General features: G+C 38.3%; 1 protein-coding gene across 1 annotated transcript in view; it reads right to left on the reverse strand.

Annotated features, from left to right (window-relative positions):
- TTN (titin) overlaps positions 1–25,103 on the reverse strand; it is a 246,515-nt gene that overhangs the window by 49,672 nt on the left and 171,740 nt on the right. The window contains 44 exon segments of the mRNA XM_064515504.1: positions 71–358; positions 1,152–1,457; positions 1,545–1,847; positions 1,937–2,233; positions 2,326–2,613; positions 2,735–3,034; positions 3,270–3,572; positions 3,663–3,962; positions 4,076–4,351; positions 5,356–5,658; positions 5,993–6,292; positions 6,499–6,783; positions 6,897–7,217; positions 7,321–10,287; positions 10,394–10,687; positions 10,803–11,102; positions 11,349–11,630; positions 11,707–12,015; positions 12,115–12,417; positions 12,502–12,801; positions 13,258–13,539; positions 13,657–13,959; positions 14,047–14,349; positions 14,440–14,721; positions 14,815–14,965; positions 15,840–15,988; positions 16,082–16,396; positions 17,097–17,396; positions 17,501–17,797; positions 17,889–18,206; positions 18,294–18,593; positions 18,688–18,817; positions 18,907–18,939; positions 19,035–19,183; positions 19,600–19,908; positions 20,462–20,891; positions 21,372–21,562; positions 21,654–21,962; positions 22,068–22,367; positions 22,772–23,065; positions 23,157–23,441; positions 23,544–23,840; positions 23,929–24,228; positions 24,728–25,030. Of these exon segments, the coding sequence (XP_064371574.1) occupies positions 71–358; positions 1,152–1,457; positions 1,545–1,847; positions 1,937–2,233; positions 2,326–2,613; positions 2,735–3,034; positions 3,270–3,572; positions 3,663–3,962; positions 4,076–4,351; positions 5,356–5,658; positions 5,993–6,292; positions 6,499–6,783; positions 6,897–7,217; positions 7,321–10,287; positions 10,394–10,687; positions 10,803–11,102; positions 11,349–11,630; positions 11,707–12,015; positions 12,115–12,417; positions 12,502–12,801; positions 13,258–13,539; positions 13,657–13,959; positions 14,047–14,349; positions 14,440–14,721; positions 14,815–14,965; positions 15,840–15,988; positions 16,082–16,396; positions 17,097–17,396; positions 17,501–17,797; positions 17,889–18,206; positions 18,294–18,593; positions 18,688–18,817; positions 18,907–18,939; positions 19,035–19,183; positions 19,600–19,908; positions 20,462–20,891; positions 21,372–21,562; positions 21,654–21,962; positions 22,068–22,367; positions 22,772–23,065; positions 23,157–23,441; positions 23,544–23,840; positions 23,929–24,228; positions 24,728–25,030 (14,955 nt within the window).

Below are 25,103 nucleotides of genomic sequence, written 5' to 3' on the forward strand. Positions count from 1 at the left end.
ACAAAATACAAAAAATTATCAGTTAAAAAGTGAACAAATATATTAGACTGTGGGAAATTCTGACACTTACCAAGTACTTTTACAACAATGGTGTATGCCTTCTTGCCGCAGCTATTCTCCAGACTTAGGACATATTTTCCAGCATCATATTTGTTTACATTTTCACAACGCAGGAAGGTATCAAAATCAGTTGACTTGATGTCTAATCCTTGTCTATCTCTTAGGTTGGCACCCACTTTAGACCATGTAATCTTTGGAGGTGGACGTCCTCTTACTGGCACATAAAGCCTCATTGTGACTCCAGCACGCAAAACAAGGACTTTCCTTAGTTCTGCATCAAGTTCTCCCTCAGGAGGAACTGTGCGTATAACAAAAAGTATGCAATTAAAACAACATCTTTAAGAATATCACTAAAGTTACTGTGACAAGAAGACCTTGTTTACTGTCATTTCACTAGCTTAACTAACTTCCTCTCATGTCCATGGTGATGTTAGTTAGTGACCTGATTCCCATTTCAAGATCATTCGTAAACCTGGCTTTTTTTTTTTTTGCACTAACTTCTCTTCCTTCTCTTCTGGCTTTGCCACTACTTAGATTTCTTATTATATGAAGAAGTCTCCCAGTTGCTCCATAATTCAAAGGAGTTTCAAAACCTCCTAGGCAGTTCCCCCTATCCTGAATCAAGACCGCTCTGTGAAGCAATGCTTTTGTACATACAGCAAAGTGCACAGAGTAGGCAGCATGGCTATTAAGGAAGAAGTGCCGTACAATTAATTAGTATGCCACACAGATGCTTAATCAAGTAATCTCAGCTCCAAATTCTTTAGAAGGTCTGAATAAGACTGAAAGTTTTAAGAATGGGAGAGAGGTCTGAAAAATCTGATTGTAGTATTAGAGATAGAAAAAAATTCTTGAAGGCCCAAAATAAGAGGTGAATGCATCTGGCATGCAAGTAAAAGAAGCAGACACAATATTCAGATTCTATTCAATTCTGCCCCAGTCTCTTTCAAATTGGCCACTTTTAACCTACAATTTTTGAGAAATGCCACATTCCAAATTAATCTCCTTCTCTGATTTGTGACAAACCCTTTCTTCAGAACCCATCCTACGAATTAAAAGTCAACAAGTTAAATTGTTTTCTGTAAACATACTTAAAATGTCTTTGGCTGTGTGTTTATCAGGAACATCACTTGGATCACTGTATCCAATCTTATTGACAGCATAAATGCGGAACTGGTACTCTGTATCCTCCATCAGCCCCGTTACCACAAACTGCGTAGCCTGTAAGTTCTTGGGTAGATTGCATCTGACCCAGTTGTCTGTGTCAGCTCTTTTTACTTCTACTAGATAACCAATAATAGGGCTTCCACCATCATATGCTGGTTTGCTCCATGACAGGCTTATTGAATTACGGGTAGTATCAACCACCTTCGGGAAGGCAGGTGGGCCAGGAGGATCTGAGAATTGAAATAGCAAAGTTAATCATATAAAATGCTGTACAAAAATATTTGGGCATACCATCTGAGACATTACTTTTAGCTTACATTGAGGATCACGAGCATATGCTGCTTTAGATGGTGCGCTAGGCTTGCCAGGTCCGGCCTTATTCAGTGCTGTTACCCGGAACTCATATTCTGTTCCTTCTTGGAGTCCAGTGGCCTTAATAGTTCTTTCAATGACAGGCTTCCTGTTTACCTTTGTCCAGTTCAGAGCCTTAGTTTCGCGCTTCTCAAGTATATAACCAGTTATTGGGGACCCACCATCACTAGCTGGGGGCTTCCAGCTAACAGTCATAAAGTCTTTTGTTATATTGCTAATTATCGGTGGATCACAAGGTCCAGGTACATCTGTGAAGATTTATTTGAAAGTTATGTTCACATTCATAAACATACACAAAAAAGCAATGATTCATGAAGCTATACTGCAAAACACTTACCATATGGATTCTTAGCAACTGCTGGTTCAGTGAAGATAGGGTCTCCAACACCATATTTATTTTCAGCACATATGCGGAACTGATACTCATGTCCTTCTATTAGTTTCTCCACCGTGCAGCTTGTAATTGGTACATTGGCAGTGACTTGAGCCCAGTTTGGTCTGCTTGTTTCACGCTTGTCAACAATGTAGTTAGTAATTTCTGAACCTCCATCTTCTAGAGGAGGCTCCCAAGAAAGCATTGCACGATCTGCATACATATGTTTGATTTTAACGGAGGCTGGAGGACCAGGCTTATCTGGAAGAAATAAGATCACATTCTTATAGCTCTAGCTCTTTCTGTATCATTTCACTATAAATGTGTTTATTAACAGACAGTCTTTAGCTTACCAAGTACTTTAAGCTTAATGGTTGCCGACTTTGATCCACTTGCATTTTCAGCAGTAATAGTATAGTCTCCCGTTTGCTTCCTGTTAACACTGAACAACTCAACTGTAGCAAGGTTTCTCTTAGTTGTGATCTTAACACCTTCAGATGGTTTTAAAACTTCTCCTTCTTTCTTCCAGGTAATTGCTGGCATAGGCTTGCCATACACATTTGCCTCCAGGCACACATTAGTTCCAGCTTTTACTGTAAGCTGTGATTGCATAGATACATCCAACTCTATTCTGGGAGGAACTGAAAGGAAACAACACAAAAGTTAAACTAGTAAGAAATAAACATCTAATTCTTCACATGAGTACTAGTTAAAAATGCACAGATTCTTATCAGAGTTCTCAAATACTGTTACATTTCTCACCATTTTCTGGATGAATGGTCACTGGATCTGAAGGTTCTGAAGGTTGGCTAATGTTAACTGCTGTCTTGGCAATTGCTCTAAATTGATACTGAGCATTCTCTTCCAAATCTGTAGCAGTGTACTCTTCTAGAGGTATTTGATGAGGAGTTGTATTGCACCGGACCCACTTATCACCAGGTAATTTGCAAGCTTCAACAAAGTAGCCAATAAGTTTGCTACCACCGTCATGCTTTGGTCTTGTCCATACCAGTGATACAGTACTCTTAGTGACATCGATAACTTCAGGTTTCCCGGGGGGATCTAAGCCAAATAAGATTATGTTATAGTCTGTTTTGCCAAAAAATCTGATGAATAAAAAAATGGCTTTAATGCATCCTATTTATAGTACATCTACACACAGAGCACTCACAGTGCACTTACAGTAGACATGAAAACATAAACATATAGGCAACCTGAAGATTATGGAGTTGCATATATATTTAAACTAACCATAATAACAGCAGTTTGTTGCAAACTATTAGTATGTTTGGCTTACCGACTGGTGCCCTTGCTGTGACAAACTCAGTTGGTTTGCTAGGTTTACTTGCTCCAGCTCTGTTCAGTGCATAAATTCTGAAAGTATACTCAAGACCTTCAATCAGCCCCACGCAAGGGTACTCCATGGAGCGCACAGCTGTGTCATTAGCCTTCACCCAGAGTAAACTGTTCCTTTCTTTACGCTCAATGAGATAACCTGTGATGGGACTGCCTCCATCACTATCTGGTTTATCCCAGGCAACAAAAATGCAGTCCTTATTGACCTTGGTAATGCGTGCATTCTTCGGCTCACTAGGAACATCTAGAGGGAAATAAAAGGATGAATATCAATCTCACGCTTTCTTACTAGGAGGACTAAAAAGAGAAATACTTCTATAAAATACTGACATACCAAATGGGAACCTTGCAATCATCTTGCCAGATGTAAGTGGCTCAGAAATCCCAAAACGATTTTCAGCACGAACACGGAACATATACTCTTCTCCAGGAATCAGTTTTCCAATTCTGCAACTTGTCTTTGTAACAGAAGCTAAAGCTGTCACCCAGTCCCCTCGGCTTACATCACATTTCTCAACGACATAGTTTGTAATGTTACTGCCACCATCTTCAAGAGGTATATGCCACGCGAGAGTGCAAGCATCAGCATCGATTTCAGAAATGTCAAAGGGAGGCTGTGGTGGACCTGGCTTATCTGCACATAGATATACATGAAGAAAAAGGGATGTAAGAAAATGGCAAACAGTGGAATTTACTAAAACTAGTTTTGTATAAGTCTGGGTTTAAAAGTAATAAAATGAAACATACCCATGACTACCACTCTGATTTTCTGACTATCAGTGCCAGAGCTGTTTTCTGCAGTAAGAGTGTAATAATCAGTATCTTTTCTAGTCACATCCTTAATGATAAGGACAGAAGATTTTTCTGCTTTATGCACAGCAAGGCGACTGGATGTTAGTACGTCTTGGTCTCCTTTCATCCATTTACAGACTGGCTGAGGCTTCCCATATACATGAGCTTCAATTCTCAGTTTCTTTCCAGCTTTAATGTGAACATGATCAGGCATCAGGATCTTAGGTGGGACTGGAAAAAAGCACACACAGACGTATAAATTTAACTTCAACTTTTTCTTATTTCTTCATGCAGAAGTCCTCTGCTTCTACCTAAAGTGGTATTACCAGTAGGAATGACACAATATGTTTTAATTTAGGTTCCACTTATGGACAACTCGAGGTTCCACAGTGGGCAATATCTGCTCCAGTTTTACTTTTTCATTCTGATACCAGTTACAAGAGAATATTTTTGAGTTTGGACTACCTTCTCACATATTTATGTAGAGACTAGCACACTATTATGCACCACACACAATTCTTCTTTACATCTGGAACCTGCCTTTGTCCACTGTATAATTGAAAAAGTTCCTGTCATATAGTGCTGCCTCGCTTTTCCCCTCCTTTATGTCTTGCAGAAAGACTGAAGTTCTCACTGAACTAAACCCACTTCCACAGTCAATCTTTTTACTATCTTTGCATTATTCTTCAAGTAGAACCCCTTCTCCCATTTCTTCATCTGCACAAAATCTTTCAAATTGTCCCCAGATCTGCCCCTTAACCCTAGGCCTTCTTGTGCCTCAGGGATCCCACCCCTTAATTAGGTCACCTGTCCTCCCTCCCTCTCTCTTCACATTTTTTGCTGACTTTACAACATAAACAATTTCATTTCTGTTATCCTAAAACAGCTCCTAATTTTGGCCCCATTTTTCTCTTGAACACCTGCACTCATTCTTTTTGTCTCTTTCATTTTAAGTTCACTGAATGTATTTATTATTTCTCTTTAGTTCCTACCTTCTGGTTCCATTTGCACTCAACTGAAACCATACCCCAAAATTCTTCAATTATTCTGAATTAGTGTTCAAGCCTCATCCTTTCTGACCTCTTAAATGTATTCAGTACTGTTAACCATAATCCTCTAAATAACTTCATAAAGTAGCTGGCTTACTGGGACTCAATCTAAGAACTAAAATTCTTGCTCATTTCATTATTCAAACAGATTATTTTAACATAGGTAGTATTTAATCAGATACTTACTGAGCTGTTCTTTAATTTCAAATACTCCTTCAGCTTCTCTCGGCAAACTTACTCCTACAGCATTTCTAGCTGCCACTCTAAACTTATATTTCTTTCCCTCTTTCAGACCAGCTACAACAATGGACAGATCTTTAACAACTGAATATTCTGTCCAGCGATCTGCTGGCTGTTCATCTTCTTTGTAGCTAACAATGTACCCATCAACTTTAGAGCCTCCATCACGCAGTGGTGGCAGCCAGCCTAAAGTAGCACTGTTCTTTGTAATTTCAGTAACTTCAAGTTTTCTTGGTGGATCAGGTTCACCTTCACAAGGGAGAAAAAAAGGAAACACATTAAACATTGAATTTCCAAGAATTTGACTATTGAACATTGGTCAAATTACTCAGAAAACTGGATGCTATACATATTATCTCAACAAGGATAATACTGAAAAGAGTGAAATTATGAATGGCTAAAAAGGCACTATATTCATAGACTGTGTTACCTGTAGGTAGGAAACACTGACATAGAAATATTTATGTTTGACATTGAGTGGTTACCAGCATTGTCTGACTTAGAAATACCTACTTTCAAAAAATGCAAAATCTTATTAAAATTAGAGGGAAACAATAAAACATGCATAAAAATGCAAACTTACTTAGGGGATCCGTTGCTAGGATTGGTTTTGGTATGTCACTTGGAACACCTGACCCATATTCATTTACTGCTGTTACTCTAAAGAAGTACTCATTTCCAGGTACAAGATTAGCTACTTGGAAACTAGTTTTCTTTAGTTCTGCAGTGACTGTTGCCCAGGTCTTTCTGTCAGCCTCACGTTTCTGCAGGATGTAATGAGTCACTGGGCTACCCCCGTCATTCTCTGGAGGTGCCCATGAAAGATGACATGACATCTTGGTGACATCTGAAACCTTGAAATCTGCCACGGGTCCAGGAGTATCTATAAAAAAATTCAATTTATGTTAATCTTTTCTTCTTTAACAAGTTAAAATTTAAGTGGGTTAATAACTTCTTATACAGAGGGAATTAGTGTAAGCTGATCCGGTTGTGCTCAAATACTGTAAGCACCAGGGATCATAAAAACTTCTGCAATTAACAGACAAAATAATTAAAACATTGTCTACAAGTACTTTTCTGGTTACTCACCTAAGACTCTGACGTTCACAAATACAGCCTTTTCTCCAGCTGCATTAACAAGTGTCAATGAATATTTGCCTGAGTCATCACGTGTTGAATTGGGGATGACACAGAAGGCCATAGTGTCAACCAGATCAACTTGTCCTTTTCTGATGACATTATCAACAACCATTCTCCTCCAGGTGACTTTCGGTGCTGGGCGACCCCTAATAATAGCAAAAAGTCGGATAGGGCATCCTGCTCTGACTGTGACTAACTTTCTCATGCTTGCATCCAACTCAATCTCGGGAGGTTCTGAAAGACAAAATTAAATAAATAAAGTGCAAAGTTTAGCATATGAAATAAAATAAAAACAGAGCAAATAGAGATTGTATGTAAACACTCATAAAGAAGATGGGGAAAATCACCAAGTATTTCTTTAGGAGATACAGCTTCTTTCAGTTCAGCTGGACGGCCAAGGCCAACCTGATTTTGGGCAGAAACTCTGAACTCATATAACTGGTTCTCATCCAGGCTGGTGGCTGTAAATTCTGTATGAATAAGTTGTGCAGCGACATTGCATCGTTTCCATCCTGCTTCAGGATCAGCACCCTCAACTTTTGGTCTAATTTCCACAACATATCCAATAATTGGAGCACCACCATCATACACTGGTTTTCCCCAGCCAAGGGTAATGGAACTCTTTGTGCTATCAACCACCCTCAAGTTTGTGGGAGGACCAGGTGGTTCTGAAAAACACAATAGAAGTTACAAATAAGAATACATTTGAGCAAATAATCAATTTGTTAATTTAACATTAAAAACATACAGTAAAATACTGCAGTATGGTACCTATTGGGTCTTTTGCTACTACAGGTCTTGATGGCAAACTTGGTTCTCCAAGTCCAACTTCATTTTCAGCACTGACGCGGAACTGATATTCATGACCAGGGATGAGATTCGTAACCTTCTTGCGTCTCTCTGGGATTGCAGTCTTAGTAACAGGAACCCATCTCAGTGATCGTTTCTCTTTCTTCTCTAAAATGTATCCTGTAATTGATTTGCCACCATCATATTCTGGTGGATTCCAAACTACAGTCATCTCTTCTTTGCTAACTCTAGTGACTTCTGGAGGATCAGGGCGTCCAGGTCTATCATATTTAGTTTTTGCAATAATTGGCTGTGTTTCTGTTGGTGGACCGGTGCCCATTTTATTCTCTGCACGGACTCTGAATATATATTCATTACCTTCAATGAGGCGTGTCACATTTGCATAGTTTGTTAGGACAGAGGAAGAGTATGTAGACCAAACCATACGTTTGCTTTCACATTTTTCTAGGATGTAGTTTTGTATTTCACAACCACCGTCATCTTCTGGAGGGTCCCAAGTAACAGTACATCTATCACTTGAAATGTCAGTAACTTTCAAGTTTCTTACAGGACCTGGTTTATCCAAAACAATAACAGTAGCATATGCTACAAAACTACCGGCTGTATTAGTTGCAGTAATCACGTACTTCCCACCATCACTACGCTTTGATTTTGTGAGAATAAATTTAGATGCGTCAGAAGTTGTTTCAATTTTGACTCTTGGAGATCTGGTTAGATCTGTGGCATCTTTGTCTTTTGTCCATACAACTTCAGGCTGTGGTTTTCCTCTAAGTCCAGCCTCAATTCTAATTGTGTCACCTGCTTTTACAGTCAGCACCCCACTTAACTTCAAGTCTAGCACCGGTTTCTGCAGATCTTCTTTTACAACAACTTCAGCTGTTCTTACCCAGTCACTTTCACCTGCCTCATTCTTGGTTTGAACTCGGAATTGGTAAATTTTATTTTCAATACATTTATCTACCATGTAGTGTGTTTCCTTAATACTGCCTTTGTGCACCCTTTCCCATTCATCTGAATCTTTCAGTTTTCTTTCAACATGGTAACTTAAGTTGGGGCTTCCACCATCGTAATCTGGTCTTCTCCATTTCAGATATACAAATGTCTTTCCTTTCTCTGCAATGTGGAGATTTTCTGGCTCTCCAGGCTTGTCAATAGGATTGATGGCAAGAATGGGAGTCTTGGTCTCAATGCAAGGACCTGGACCTATTTTGTTTTCTGCACAAACTCTGAAGAAGTATTCACGATTCTCTATAAGATTTGCCTTTACTAATCGCTTAGTGATATCAGAGGAAACAATTGACCATCCTCTCTGGTTTGGTTGCCGGTACTCTACTATGTAATTTGTAATTTCCGAGCCACCATTATCCACTGGATTCTCCCAAGCAATCATACAAGAATCTTTTGTGACATAGCTTATTTTCAGGTTCTGACATGGCCCAGGTCTATCAAGTACATTAACAATGGCAAAAGTTTGAGCATGTCCGCAGCTGTTCTTTGCTGCTATTATATATTTGCCATGATCAGATCTTTTGGCTTCTTTCACTTGCAGCTCTACATTAGGTAGGTCATGAACTATTTCAACACGCTTTTCTTGGACTAGTACTTTGCCATCTTTAGACCATGTTATGTCAGGATCTGGCCTGCCTTTTACTTTTGCAGTAATATGAATTGTTTGGCCTACTCTGACAGTGATTATGTCTCGACAGGTCACATCGAGGCTTACTTCTGGAGGAGAAAGAATATCCTTTGCAAGTACAGTTTCTGCCAGTTCTCTTGGTTCTCCCTCTCCCACAATGTTGACAGCTTTTATTCGGAATTTATATTCATTTCCTTCTATTAACCCAGGTACTCTAAAGGCACACTGTCTAATGAGTTCATCTTTATTAATCCTATTCCACTGTGTAGTTCCAGTCTTCTGACATTCCACAATGTATCCCAGAATTGGGCTGCCACCATCTTTGAGGGGCTTTGTCCACACAAGATCAGCCGTTTCTTTGGTTTTGTCTTTTAATTTTGGATTAATAGGTGGCCCAGGAGGAGTGATAGGACGTGATGCTTTTATTGGATCAGAGCTCGGAGATGGTTTGCTTAAGCCCACCATGTTTTCTGCTAAAACTCTGAATTCATATGTGTTACCTTCAAAGAGACCAGTGACTCTGTACTTCATATCAAGTATTGGTGTCTTATTGACACGAACCCATTTACCAGATGCTTCCCGGCGTTCAAGTATATAACCAGTTATTGGTGTCCCGCCATCAGATTTCGGTAAGGTCCAAGACACTGTTGCAGCATTTTCTGTAATATCATAAACTGTTGGTTTACCAGGTGGGGATGGTGGATCAAACATATGTTTAGCAACTGTTGGTTCTGAATCAAGAGGTGCACCAATGCCTATCTTATTTTCTGCTCGAACACGGAAAATATATTCACAGCCTTTCTGCAGTCGTGGAATCTTAATTTTTGTGTGACTTGTTCCTGAGCTAACCACTCCCCAAGTTTCTTTCTTTGATTGACGCTTCTCAACAATATAGTTTATTATAGGACTTCCACCATCATCTTTAGGAGGGCGCCAAGAAATAACCATATGCTCTGGTGTTACTTCAAGAATATTAATAGGACCAGTTGGCGGACCAGGAACATCCAAAACCGTAAGATGTAGAGCAACAGTTTTGCTGCCAGCTGCATTAGATACTGTGAGTAGATATTCTCCTGTATCTTTTCTTATACAGTCTTTGATGGTAAGCACAGTTGAATAATTGTCAGTCTCAATCTTGTGTCTGCCTTCTGTTTTAATTTCAGTGCCATCAGTAACCCATTTTGCAGTGGGAACTGGAACACCTCTCATAATCGCAGGAAGTCTTACTGTGCTACCAGCTTTAACAACAAGACCTTCAATTAACTTCACATCTAGTTCCACAGATGGAGGTACTGAAATTACAGAAAAATAGATAGAAATTACCATATGCTTTTCAAGGGGTCTACTTAAAGAAAGACAGAAAGAATCAGTGAAACAACATGAGAAACTAAAAGTTACCTAGTTTTTCTTGACACTCTATTGGTATAGTTATATCTGGAAGACTAAGACCAACAATATTTTGAGCTTTCACACGGAATTTGTAAGTCTTTCCTTTTTGTAGGCCTGTAACAACGCAGTCTAGCATGGGGACTGTCTGGAACTTGGTCCACTCCTCTGCACCATCTTCTTGATATTCTACCAAATATCCAGTTATCTCAGCACCACCATCACGATCTGGTCGATTCCAAACAAGGGAAACTTCAGTCTTGTCAACATCTACATGATGCAGATTCTTTGGTGGCCCTGGAGGATCTTTTAAAATATAAAAACAAAGTGGTTACTAAGATGGCCAGTCTATGGTATCAGAGTACCATGAGCACATATGTATCAACAAGATCAACAAAACAAATCATATAACTGAACTTACGCAGTGGATCTATAGCTTTAATTGGCTTGAGAGTTTCCACATATGGACCTCTACCAAACTGATTCTCAGCTGCAACTCGGAAGAGATACTGAGTGCCTTCCATCAGATATTTAGCCATGTGACTGCGTTTCTTGGAGGATGATGAGATGGGTACCCACTGTGCAGAAGCTACGTCTTTTCTTTCCACCACATAGTTGGTAATGACAGAACCACCATCATCTTCTGGCTCCTTCCAAGTGAGGTAGCAAGAATCACTTCTAACTTCACTGACCTGAAGATCTCTGGGTGGACCAGGCTTATCTAATATTGTCAAAATATAAATCTATTATGTATTTGATAACAAAAGCATATTTTACAAAACTGAGCAATTTTCAAGAGAATTAATGTATTTCTTATCACTTTTGGTTCTTTTTCTACCACAGACTGTGTATTTTGTGATTTTTTAATATCTCAGTTTATTAATATTTTCCAGGCATTTCTTTTTTTCTTAATCTTTAATTAAATAATAAGAAATATGCAGTAAAGAAGGAACACCAAAAAGATTACCTAAGACAACAACTTTAACTGAAACGGTCTTTGAACCAGCTGGATTTTCAACAGTCAGGGAGTAAATTCCACCATCTTCATGGACAGTGTTACGAATTTCAAGCTTACTGCCAACTCCTGTAACCTCTATATCAGCTTTGGGTGAGACCTCATGATCTTCTTTCTTCCAAGTAACTTTTGGGAATGGAACACCTTTAATCACAGCACTGAGTCTCAGGGTATCTCCAGCTTTTACATGTTGTTCTCGGGCCATATTAGCATCAAGTATCAGCTCAGGAGGTTCTGGAATCAAAATTACGGGTTTTTAGAAAGTAAGAAAAAAATTTTCTCTGAAGTAAACATATTTTATTATACTCACCAAGTCTGTCCTTTACTTCTACTGGATCAGGAACATAGGCTGGTTCTGATTCACCTGCTGCATTGACTGCCTTGACCCTGAACTTATAGGTCAAGCCCTCAGTAAGACCAGTGACTTTATATTTTGTTTCAGGACAAGAATCTGCTGTTAGATTAGCCTTTTTCCAGTCTTCATCTCCAACTTTCTGATACTCTACAAGGTAGCCAATTATCTTGCTATTACCATCATGGCGTGGTGGTTGCCAAGACAAATCAACTGAATTTTTTGTTTTATCTACTGCTTCTGGGTTAACAGGTGGACTTGGCTTTGCTGTTAAAAAGAGAAAAGAAAAAAGGAAACCATTAAAATTGATTTGTAGCTGAAATGAAGAGTACATTAAAATTTGAATGAGAAAATTTAATACTTTACCAATTGGATCTCTTGCAAAAATTGGCTTAGATGGTGGACTAGGATCACCAACACCAATTTCATTTTCTGCTGAAACCCGGAATTCGTATTCACAGCCTTCAAGGAGGTCAGGAACTTTGAACTGAGTACTGGGGAAAATCGGATCTTTGGTAACTCTGACCCATCTAGTTGCCATTGTTTCCTTCTTTTCTACAATATAGGTTGTTATTGGCTTGCCTCCATCATATGGTTTGTTCCAAACCACCACAGCAGAGTCTTTGGTAATATCCTTAATGATTGGTTGCTCAGGTGCATCAGGAACACCTGAAAAAAATTAATGCGTTCATAACGATAACAGATAGAGTAAAGATTAAAGTATCAAAGTAAAATAGAGAAGGAATGACATACTGAAACGATCCTTGGCTTTCATCTCATCAGAGACGAGAGGATCACTTATGCCATAAAGATTTTCAGCATAAATTCGAACTTGATACTCTCTTCCTTCAAGCAGCTTAGGAATTTTGCACGTTGTCTTAACTGTAGCAGATGTAACTGGCATCCACAGGTCCCTGTGTGCATCCTTCTTCTCAACAATGTAATTTGTAATTTCACTGCCTCCGTCATCTAATGGAGGTTTCCAGGAAACTACCATATGATCTTTATGAACTTCGTCAAATATAACAGGCCCTACTGGAGGTGATGGGCGATCTATTAAAGAAAAAAGAAACAAATCCATGCTTTTATATGAGCTTCAAATAATGACAAAGATTAAACAGTGTCAATACACTAAATATATCATGCAGTTAGAAACATGGCCTCATCATTTTATATAAGGGATCAAGACATCTGTTCCTTTTAAGTACTTGTTTGACTCACTGGATTTAATTAATTAATGCTCATAACATGTCTGGTGATTGACATTTTTTACCCTGTGTTGACATTTTCTGAATGTGAAAACATTAAATTATTCATGGTGAATAAACTAAGCCAGAAGTTAACTCAGTACTCAAAAATCAATAAATAGTATTTCAGCATAACAAAGAGGGCAGTAAATCAAAATATTGTTATAAAGAACACATTTTAATTTTTATATTTTATATAATTTAATGAATTCTAATCTCTATAAAAAAATAAAGACAAATCAAATCAATCAGTAAAACCTACCAACAACATTAACTTGACAAAATCCTTTTCTTGATCCTGTGCTGTTCTCTACAGTAACACAGTATTTGCCAGAGTCTTCACGGACAGATTTCAGGATCCCCAAGCAAAGAGTTGTAGGAGTTGTCTTGATCTTTGTACGGTCATTTTGTGTCACAACAATATCATCCTTTAGCCAAGTAACCTTTGGTGCAGGCTTGCCTGAATAACGTCCAGTCAGGCTGAAAGCTTCACCAACCCGAACAATAAGCTTGTCTCTAAAGTCAAGGTCAAGTGTTGGAGGAGCTGAAAGATCAAATTAAAAAGCACAATGCCCCAAAATGTCAGCAATAGTAGTAAGAAAAAGTAAGAAATCACTAAATACATCTCTATTTTCAAAATAAATTTGAAAAAGATACATACCAATTTCATCCTTGCATGTGATTGGTTTTGTGCAAAACGATGGCTTGCCTTGCCCCACAATATTGCAAGCACTCACACGATACTCATAGGTGTCACCCTCTTTCAAGCCTTCTATAGTGTATTTCCTATCTAGCATTTTCTCTTTTGTAACTCTATGGAATTTCTCTTTTCCAATGAGACGGCTTTCTAGAACGTACATGGTGATATCCGAGCCTCCATTATATTTTGGAGGGTTCCAAGTCAATGTAACAGAGTTCTTGGTAACTGCTTTTACCTCCAGGTCTTCTGGACGGTCGGGAACAGCTGTGGAAAATCACAAGAATACAGTAAGTGCATTTTTATACAGATTCGTCTCATGTGACAATAATCAAACCCCCAAAATATACTTACTTATTGGATCTCTAATGACAAGCTCTTTTGGTGTCTCTGTGAATGGACCCATGCCAATTATATTCTCAGCTGCAATTCGGAAAAAGTAGGCTTTCCCTTCAGTGAGTCCCTGAACAGTAGCATTCTGTCTTGTAACCGTGTAGGTTACTGGAGTCCAAGCTCTATGGTCAGATTCACGTTTTTCAATTATATAGTTGGTAATAGGAGAACCACCATCATCTTCTGGAGTAAACCATGTCAGTTTGCAAGAGTCATTGGTTAGATTCTCAGTAAGGAATGGCATGCCAACAGGGCCTGGCACATCTAAAAGCAATGGAGAAACGAAATGTTTACATATACATGCTGAATGTTATAAAACTCTACTTGTTCACAAGCACTGAAGTTACTGTTTACCTAGCACATCGACAATAATAGTCTTCTTCCGTTCTCCACCTGCGTTTTTAGCAAGAAGAGTATATACACCCTGGTGGCTCCGCTTGCAATTCTTGATGACCAAAGAAGAACTGATAGCTGTTTCTTCAATTTTAGCTTCTCCTGGTAAAGCTCTGTCATCCCTGCTCCAAGTGACTGTTGGAGCTGGTTTTCCTGAGACATATGCTATGATTCGAATTACTCCTCCGGCATGAACAACAATTCTGTCCCTGACACTTGCGTCCAAATTAATATCAGGAGCCACTATGAGAGGTAAACAAAATATTGCAATGAATTTCCTTCTTTTTTCCAATTTGACTTAGAAATAATAAAAATGTAAATGTAAATAATAAATACCAAGTCTGTCCTTCATTTCAATAATGTCTGTAACTTCTCCAGGCTCTCCTATGCCAGCAGCATTCACTGCTCTAACTCTAAATTTGTAGAAACATCCTTCTTTTAATCCTGCTACAACAAACTTGGTTCCTCTAATTTCTTTATCTTTCACCTGGAAAAAATATTATAACATCAGGCAACATCAAGGTATCATCAATTTCTTTGTGATGTTTGGAACAAATCTTAGATCAGATACTATTGGACATTTACAAGCACACAATGCTCTTAAGCATAAAGGGATCTAGTTCTCATAGAAGTGTTCAGGGACTGTGTGAAGAAGTACAGGATAGGGACATACAAGCTACTCTTCTGAAGATGCACTTTTTTGATAATTGTAGCAGGTACAGAGGCTGCAGTAGTCTGTGGTCTCAGAAGAATGGCACGTGCTACTGTACAAATAAGTTAATGTAAGTGAGAGTGGGGATAAAATGAATTGTTTGGTCCTTTCTAGACCCGCTGTATGCAGCCTGTTTACCTGGAAATTGTGCAACAAATTCAGGTATTACTTAGAATGCACCAAATGTTTGTAAAGATACACAAAATAGCCAAGGTATTCATCAGTTAAATATTCAGTAATGAATTACTGAAAAAAGTAGGAAAATGTAGGGATGTATTGTAGCTGTAGTTGCAAATAATCTGGCACAGCCTCATAGCAGTGGGACTCCTGACTTTTATGCCCACTCTAACTTGTTCTTGTCTTCTGTTCTTTTATCACTGATTCCCTACATACTTTGTCACATCTTTAAATACAGAATTAAAAAATTCTAAGTTCAGGAAACTGCAATGTTAACTTGGCACTCAATTACTTACTTTTAAATTTGGTCTTGTATTTTAAACATACGAAGATAAGTATTGTGCAAAAATATTAATGCATAGGAAGTACCTTGCATAATGAAAATTTGTAGAAAATAAATTTTCTGATGGAATTTCTTCAGATAGAGACACAGAGACAAGAAATGCAGATTCTATTATAGTATTCCACCTACCCTTTCCCATTCTTCCTTTCCTTCCTCTTTATACTCAACGATGTAGCCAGTGATCCTGGAACCGCCGTCCTTTAGTGGTGGAGTCCACTCCAAGTCTACAGAAGACTTTGTCCAATCAGTAACTTTTGGAATAGGAGGGCCAGGTGGGGCTGGAAAATATCACATCATTACAGCATAACAATAAGTTCTGTGTTTTCATTAGAACATTTTCAAATTCAAAAATAGGAACGTAAGATATTTACCAATAGGATCTCTGGCAATTGCTGGATCAGATGGCATGCTTGGTGGACCAACACCAGCTGCGTTAATAGCTGATACACGGAATTGATATTCAGAGCCTTCAATAAGACCTGTAACTTTATATGAAACACCCAGTGTCATAGGTTTGATAGGATCACGGTTAACCCTGGTCCATCTCTTCCCAGTAGTTTCTTTGCGCTCCAACCAGTAGCCAGTTACAGGGGAGCCACCATCATATTCTGGTTCTTCCCAGTTTACAGTCATGGAGTCACGTGTTATACTGCTAACGGTTGGCTTGTCACATGGTCCAGGAACAGCTAGGGAAAAAAAAATTTACACGCAGCTTGTAAAAATGCCAAAGGAAGGTGGAGACAGCTAGAGTACAAAGCAGGACTATGCAGACACATGATCACAATTCGATAAGGTGATCAGCCATCTGCATCAGACTCCTTCCCTCTTTCACCTTGCCATCGCTCCTCAGGTACATATACCTCTGTGCAACATAAAATATCTGCCCCTTAAACAACCACTGTCAAGAATTAATTTTTCTTGCCTTTCCTGGATCAGTACCCTTTTTCAGTGCCCAGGCTAACCTTCCATGTTTTAAGAATGATTTTCTCTTGTCAGACTTACTCTACATAAAAAAGCTAATTTCTTTAATTCTCCTTATCTTCTTCCAAAACTGAAGACAGCAAAATGACTCTTCCAGAACTATAAGGTCAATAATGTCTCAGATATAACAGAATGAGCCAAAATCTTATCAGATTAATTCCTATCTATATATTCCAACCTTAAAAAGCTGGAGACTATATTTTAATTTATAACAAGGAGAGAGAAAAATATTTTAAGCACTCCGAGTACTTTAAAGAACTAACTAGTAATGCTAAAATTCTTCAAGGTATTCTAGAAAATTTACTGAAGTGAAGAGAGAAAAGCAGTAGTGGTATTTAACAGATGTGGTACATGTACCAGAGTATGAAAACAATTAACATCATTTGAAACCATATTCCTACTTACTGAAAAGATTTCTTGCTGTTTCTGGTTCACTATCCAAAGGTTCTCCAATACCATATTTATTTTGTGCCATAATGCGGAACACATAATCATGGCCTTCCATCAGCTTGGGAACAGTGAAGATGCATTCCTTAGGTTCATTAGTAACAGGTACCCATGTCTTCCTATTTGCTTCTTTTTTCTCAATAACATAGTTTGTAATCTTAGAACCACCATCATCTAACGGAGGAAGCCATGATATTGTCATCTTATCAGCCAAAATGGATTCAAATTTAATAGGTCCCACTGGAGGTCCGGGACGACCTAAAGGAGAGTTTTTTGTAATGAATTAATTCAAATGCAATTAAAATAAAGGAACACATGAATGTAATCTATATAAGTAACATATAAAAGTTCTTGATATCTACCCAGAACATTTAGTCTCATCTCCTTGGAAGCAGTTCCCAGATTATTTACAGCAGTTATAGTGTACAAGCCTGTATCACTTCTGCGAGACTGCTGAATCAATAAAGTGCAAGTATCTTCACTGATGAGTTTGTTGACGTGTTGATCATACAGCACTGGTGTTTTGTCATCTGGTTTCTTTGGAGAAGCTTTCAGCCATGTTAATGTGGGGAATGGTACGCCCTTTATCTTGGCCACAATGTTAACATCTGTTCCTTCTTCAACCTCCATAAATTCTATGAGTTCAATAGATGGCGGACCTACAATGAAATATTGAAAAAAAATTAACATAGAAGATGCTTCATAGTTGTAGAATGGAAATTGTATGTACTGGTATCAATCAGTACTTACATGTCTGGTCTTTGACAACAAGTGGGCCAACAGTGGCTGATGGCCTGCTAGGACCTGCTATATTTACAGCTTTGACCCTGAATTCATATTCTCCACCTTCCACAAGATCCTCAACAGTAAACTTTGTTTCCTCCACATCACGTCTGTTGCATTGTTTCCAAGTCTCTTTCACCTCTCCAGTACGATCCCAGTGGAGACATTCAACATTATAATGTGTAACAGGAGCTCCACCATCATTCTTTGGCGGTTTCCATGTTAAGCTCACTGTGTTCTTGGTTACAAGGCCAATCTTTAGTTTAATAGGTGGATCAGGAGGATCTTTATAAAGGAAACAGAAATGTGAATAAATCCATTGTACAGCGCTATCTGGTTTTGAAGGAATAAAGTCAGTTTGATTTCACTTACGGATTGGATCCCTGGCTGTGGTCCGTTGGATAGTTTCTGCAGGAGGACCAACACCAAAACGGTTTTCTGCACGTACTCGGAAGAAATACTCTTGGCCAGATATTAGATCGGGTACAACAAAAGAAGTGCTTCCACAGCTTGCATTGACTTTTGTCCAGGCTTTCCCATCAATTGTTCTTTTTTCTATAACATAGCCTCTGATTCTATCTCCACCATCATCATCTGGCATCTTCCAAGAAAGTTTGCAACTTCCTCTTGTGATATCACTTACTTTTAGGTCTTTTGGTGGACCTGGGACATCTGTTAATGTAAAACAGAAACAATTTTACATAAGTATATAGGAAAATAAGAATAAAAACTCTTATCTGAACACTTCAATATGTGTAAGTCATACCGAGGACATTGACTCTGACGTGAACAGTTTTTTGTCCCGCTTTGTTCTTTGCTGTAATACTGTATCGTCCAGAATGACTTCTGTTGCACTCAGGGATGGTAATTGTTGAACGTGTATCAGTTGCTTCCACCTGTGCATTATAGAAAGATAGAGAAGTTACATATCAACTTTAATATTTATATATGAAAAATGTAACAATACAAAAATTGTTTTCTTTACCTGAGCTTCTTCAGGTATATTATGACCTCCTTCCTATAAATAAAGGGAAATAAAGTAAATATAAAGAGGATAGACTTAAATTGCTAGAAATAGATACAGGAAAAAAAAAAACTTTTTCTTTTATTAACCTTTGCTGCTGTCTTTGCTTTTCCTTCAAACTCCCAAAATGTTTTTGGAACTGGACGACCCTTGATAACAGCTGGGATTTTAATTGTTGTGCCAGCACGACAAGAGAGAAAATCTTGTGCTCCAATGTCAAGGAAGATTTCTGGTTCCTCTGCAAAAATATTTTAATATGTGATTTTTTTAGAGCTGCTGAAAACAAATTTCTGCCAGTACTGGGCTAGACTCCCAGCCAGGCATGCAGAATGCATGTTTATGTGAGAACAGGTTGAGTATGCCAAAAGAGAAGCTGGGAAGTATATAAATAAAGTGAATTTGCTGCTGTCATTTCTTCATAAAACACAAAGCATTTGCTCAGTATGGCTGTAGGTACTCATCAGTTTTCTAATTTATCATGCCCTAGTGATGGTCATCATGCCACTTTCCAAATTATGTATCAATCTTTTGTTACATTTTTGCATAATTATTTGATTGTCTTTGATTTGGGTCTGATTGACATGCTGCATGAAGATTCACAGCAGTAGGTGGCATTTCAATATAAACACCTAAATTAATTCTAAGAACTCTTACCTAGAACATCTTGGACAGGTACTTCGGATGTTGCAGGGCTTGGTTCTGACTCTCCAGCAGCATTTACAGCTTTCACTCTAAATCGGTATTTTCTAAGTTCTTTCAGATTGGGAATAACACATTCACATGTAGGAAAGAGTTTGTCTCCTTCATTCACCTTCTTCCAGTCAGTACTACCTTCTTCTTGCATTTCAACAATATATCCTTTTATTGGACTGCCACCATCCTTTTGTGGAGGCTTCCATGCAAGAGCTACAGTTGATTTAGTTTTGTCTTTGACTTCTGGGCAAGATGGTGGATCAGGCACAACTTGTAAAACAAGAGCAAGCAAAAATTACCTGAGAGTTAGTGTCTGTGTTTTTCTGAATAGCTTCTAAAAGAATGCAAGTATTTTCAGTTTTTTTCAATCATACCTACAGTATATAATGCTAAGTATACAAACATAGTCTAAATATATTTAAGAACATGCATAGTAATAACATATACTACATATATTACATAGGAGTACTTAAGATGCAATGCATAAAGATTGAACTCTAATATTTTAACAATAAAGAAAAATAGTTTAAAAATCAGATTTTGAACTTAAATAATTTTATTCAGCAATGTTTCCATTGGTGTAATCAGAGTTTACATAAAAGAGAGTAAAAAAATTTAAATTAGGGCTAATTATCTTAAAAACAGTGAAAAATAGCAAATCAGGAAACCACTTGGCATCAACAACATTTTTTAGCTTAACGCAAACATAAAGCATTGGATTAGTTGCACTAAATTCAAAATAAACTGTGGTAGTACGTTGTGGTTCTAGCGCAGCACAGTGTAACATAGTCCTTAAAAGCAGTCATAGAAACTATATACTTACATATGGGATCTGCTGCTAAAGCAGGATCTGATGGTTCACTGGGAGGGCCAATTCCAGCAATATTTTCAGCCATAACTCTAAACTGGTATTCAACGCCTTCAGCCAAACGAAGGACATTAAACTCTAGACCTTTTACTGATGGTTTTGTTACTGGAGCCCTATTAACACGTGACCAATAGACACCTCCCACCTCTCTCTTCTCCAGCCAGTAGCCAGTGATTGGGGCTCCACCATTGTGCAGAGGAGGCTCCCAAGTCACCAGCATTGATGATCTAGTACGATCTAAAACTTTTGGCTTTCCAGGAGGCCCAGGAAGGCCGTAGGGATCCTTAATAGTGACTTTTTCTGAGAGGCATTCATCACTGATTCCATATTTGTTTACAGCCCGGACTCTAAATTGGTATTTTTCATTTGTTGCAAGATTCCATACCTGAAAAATAAGATTTCAATCACTATTTGGCTGCTTTCAGAATAAACTTATTTGAAGTTACTTAGGGTTTTTGGCTTTAAATACTCTGTCTCAGAATCTCATTGACCTACCCATCTGTATGCAACTACACAGCTGTATGTAATGTCCTAGGGATACTCTCATTTTGTGTGCATAGAACTAAACATTAATAAAAATGTCATCAGGCTTCTCTTTGCAATTGGTAAAGCTATAAATAATTCTGGGAAATGGAATAGGTCTTCTAAACTCAGGTGAGGTTAAGTGGCAAGAGAAAATAATGTATTTTCTTTTGGCAGATGAGGAAAATTTACATACACGCACGGCCAACATGCATCCAGTAATTCTGGACTCAGAATGGAGCACTAGCTCAGATAGCTATGCAAGTAGCAGTTTTCATTACATGTGTACTACTGTTATATTTTATGCATTCTGAAATATATAATAAAATATTTTATAAATTACCCCAAATCTTCTCTCAACAACACTTTTGGAGACTTCTTCCCACTCAGATTTCTTCCTACTAGCATCGCGTTTCTCAATAATGTAATGGGTAATTTCACTACCACCATTATCAAGAGGAGCATCCCATGTTAAATAGCATGAATCAGCTTTAATATCAGAAACAGCAAGGTTTCTTGGTGGAGAAGGACGGTCTGTATGAAAACAATAGAACATAGAATTACGTTTAGAAAATAGCAAAAGCATTTTACTAGCTGACATATAATTAAAACGTCGCATCCTTACCATACACTTCAACATGCGCATTGCGAAATGCGGTGCCAAGACGATTGGAAGCTCTCACAGTGTAAGTGCCTCTATCATCTCTCACTACTGCAGGCAGGATAAGTTCAGTTTTTGCCTCACTTCTGGACACTTCTTCCTTGGTTATCTTAAGTGCACTGGATGTTTGGTCAATTAAAGCTTCATTCTTGTCCCATTCAATCTTTGGCATTGGCAGACCTGTCACATCAGCAGGAATATTAACTGGTTCTCCTGCCTTTACTTTGATAGTATCTCCTCTCACAGCCAGGCGCAATGTGACAGTTGGAGGTACTGAAAAACAGAAAAAATTGACAGCGTGAAGATGGAGAGGAAACAGAAAAATTGCCTTGTAATCTTTCAGAGATGTTTGTATGGATTACTTTACAGCAGATATACCTTCATCATCTTGTATAACTACATTGAGGGGCAGTGATGGTTCACTCTCTCCAATCTCATTAACAGCTTTGACACGGAATTCGTACATGTGAAGCTCATCAAGATTTTCGACAAGAAGAGATGTGGTTGGGCAGAGCCTTTTGTTAACTCTTTCATAGTCTTTTGAATCATGTCTCCTTTTCTCGACAATGTATCCTAAGACAGGACTGCCACCATCACTACGTGGAGGCTTCCAATCAAGCGTAATGGTTGACTTCGTCCTCTCTGTGTACATGAACCTCTCAGGTGCTGTTGGAGGACCTATTAACACAGATAAATCATAATGAAAAAAATACATAGTAGAGAATTTTTAATCGTATGAATACAGTAGCTTAAAGCCATACCTTTTGTATGCAAAATATTTGAGCATGGTTATGGCTAGTAAAAAGTTTCTCTTGTATGTAGATAAAAAGGCAACAAGTAGTGTTCCAGTAGGCAATAGTATTTTTTGCATAAAGAGCCATAGTGGTTTTACAGAACTATTTTAGAGCTCTGACTTAAGTAATAAATCTCTTAAAGGCAGATGCATAGTAGGCATGTAGGAAAGTAAATACACTACAATTACACTGAAAGCAATCCACACAGCATTACTGGAATAACTGAGTATTCACTTAAATCTCTATAGATTTAAATAATTTAAAAAAACATGAAGTTGGTTATTTTACCTAATGGATCAACTGCAAGAATGGGTCCTATTTCAACAGGTGGTCCAGTACCAAACTTATTCTTGGCGCTAACACGGAATTTATATTCTTGCCCCTCAACTAGACCCGTAATATCACATTTAGATCTTTCAGTGTCTATAGCTAGTCTCCACGTATGCATTTTGGCATCTTTCCGTTCAACAATGAAGCCTATGATATCACTGCCTCCATCATCTTCAGGATCAGACCAGTTAAGCAAACACATTTTTCTGTTTGTGACGACTGGCTTTAGGTCAAGGACTGGCCCAGGAACATCTGCAAAGACAAAATCAAATCACTATGATAAACCCCAAACTTTATTTCACCAAAATAAACTTCGGTTGATTTCAGAGAATATATTTCTTACCAAATACTTCTACTCTGGTTCCTGCAGATTTTGAGCCACTACTATTGGTAGCAGTAATTACATATCTTCCATGGTCTTTTCGCAATGCATTCTTAATGGTTAGCTCAGATTTTGTGCCAACATTTTCAATAACAACTCGATCTTTATCTAATTCACCCTCCTCCACAGTCCATGTAATGGTAGGAGTAGGACGCCCAGTCACAGTAGCAGGAATTTTAAGAGTTTGCCCAGCCATGATCTGAATGCCTGCTTTGACAGAAACATCCAGCTCGACTGTGGGAGGCTCTGCAGAAGAAAGCGAAATAGTTCTTTAGTTCAAAGAAGAGATTCAGGTACACCTTGCTGGACGTTTCTTGACATTTCTTGAAAATGATGCAATTACAGTACCTTGAGGTTCTGCAACTGTTACAGGTTCTGTTTCACCAGGTGGTCCTTCTCCAGCTGCATTAAGTGCAGTAACCCGGAGTTTATAGTCTGCACCTTCTCTGACTTCTTTAACGGTGTACTGTCGAATCTTAACAGGTTTCTCTGTGCAACGTGACCATTCTTTTACCCCCACCAGCTGTTTGTATACATGGTAACCAGTGATATCCCCACCACCATTATACACAGGAGGTTCCCATTCTAACTCAATAGCAGTTGAGCTTGTATCAGCAACCCTTGGAATGGGTGGACCAGGTGGCACTATAAAAAGAAAAAAGTAAATCAAAGTTAAAGGCTATTAATCCTATTCTGTCATCTCTCTGCTACTAACTTCTGTTAAGTTACTTACTTATTGGGTCCTGTGCAGTTTTTGGATCTGATGGTGGACTAAATTTACCAGGGCCAGCTGCATTTTCAGCACATACTCTAAATATATAGGTTAATCCTTCCAAAAGTCCTTCAACTTTCATTTGCAGAGCATTCACAAGGTTTCTGTTGACCCGAGCCCAATGAGTGCTATTAATTTCACGTTTTTCAATCCAATATCCTAAGATAGGGCTGCCATTGTCTTTTGGTTCATTCCATTTAACCAACATACTGTTGCTGGTAACATCTTCCACCTCTGGCTTATTAGGTGGATCTGGTGGAGCTGAAAAAAAAAGGGTAATTTTGCCATCAATACTTTCTTATTCAGAGGTGAAGTTTAATTTTATCTATCTTAGCCTAGCAAGCTAAGAGAGAAGAAAGATATGAGAAATGATGAATTTTAAGTCATTCTTAAATTCACCTATTCTGTTTCTTAGTAACTTTGACTACAAACAGTAATTAGTAATCAATTAAACTTGATGCGGTTCCCCTTCTGGCAAGAATACCAGTTTACCAAACACAGAACGTTAGGATTTAGAAGTTACTTTTTCAAGTGTAAAGGTTTATAACAGTGACAGTTATTTCTGTATTATTAAAATTAGAACGCCTTTTAATAATTCCCTTTATCTCAATGGTCTAAAATGTGGAATAGATAATAATGACATTGCTCAAGCTTCTCCTAGGAAATATTTAGATGGATGAAGCTGAATGTTCTAAGAGTCTGTCCAATTTTAGAGTCATTTTCTAAAAGGACTGTATTTCAAAATTAACACCAAACTTACAGAAAGGATCTTTTGCTGTCATTGGTTTTGAAACACATGGTGGCCCTGCCCCAACTCTATTTTCAGCAAATACACGGAAGAGGTATTCTTTTCCTTCAATCAGTTTTGTCACATGGAATTTGCAATGCCTGAGCGTTGAACTGACAGTGACCCAGCCCATTTCAGCTTTTGTGTTGTCTTTCTTTTCCAGTACATAGTTCAGGATTTCACTTCCACCATCATCAAGGGGAGGCTCCCACTTGCAAATGACAGAATTTTTCCTCACATCTTCAAAAACAAAGTTGATTGGAGGCCCAGGTGTATCTGTTTGTAAAGCAAGCAAAAATGATGAGCACCTTTCTTGTGCACTTCTCATCCAATGCTCTGGACAAGAAGG

The sequence above is a fragment of the Dromaius novaehollandiae genome, chromosome 7 (genome assembly GCF_036370855.1).
Source record: "Dromaius novaehollandiae isolate bDroNov1 chromosome 7, bDroNov1.hap1, whole genome shotgun sequence".
Classification (NCBI taxonomy): Eukaryota; Metazoa; Chordata; class Aves; order Casuariiformes; family Dromaiidae; genus Dromaius; species Dromaius novaehollandiae.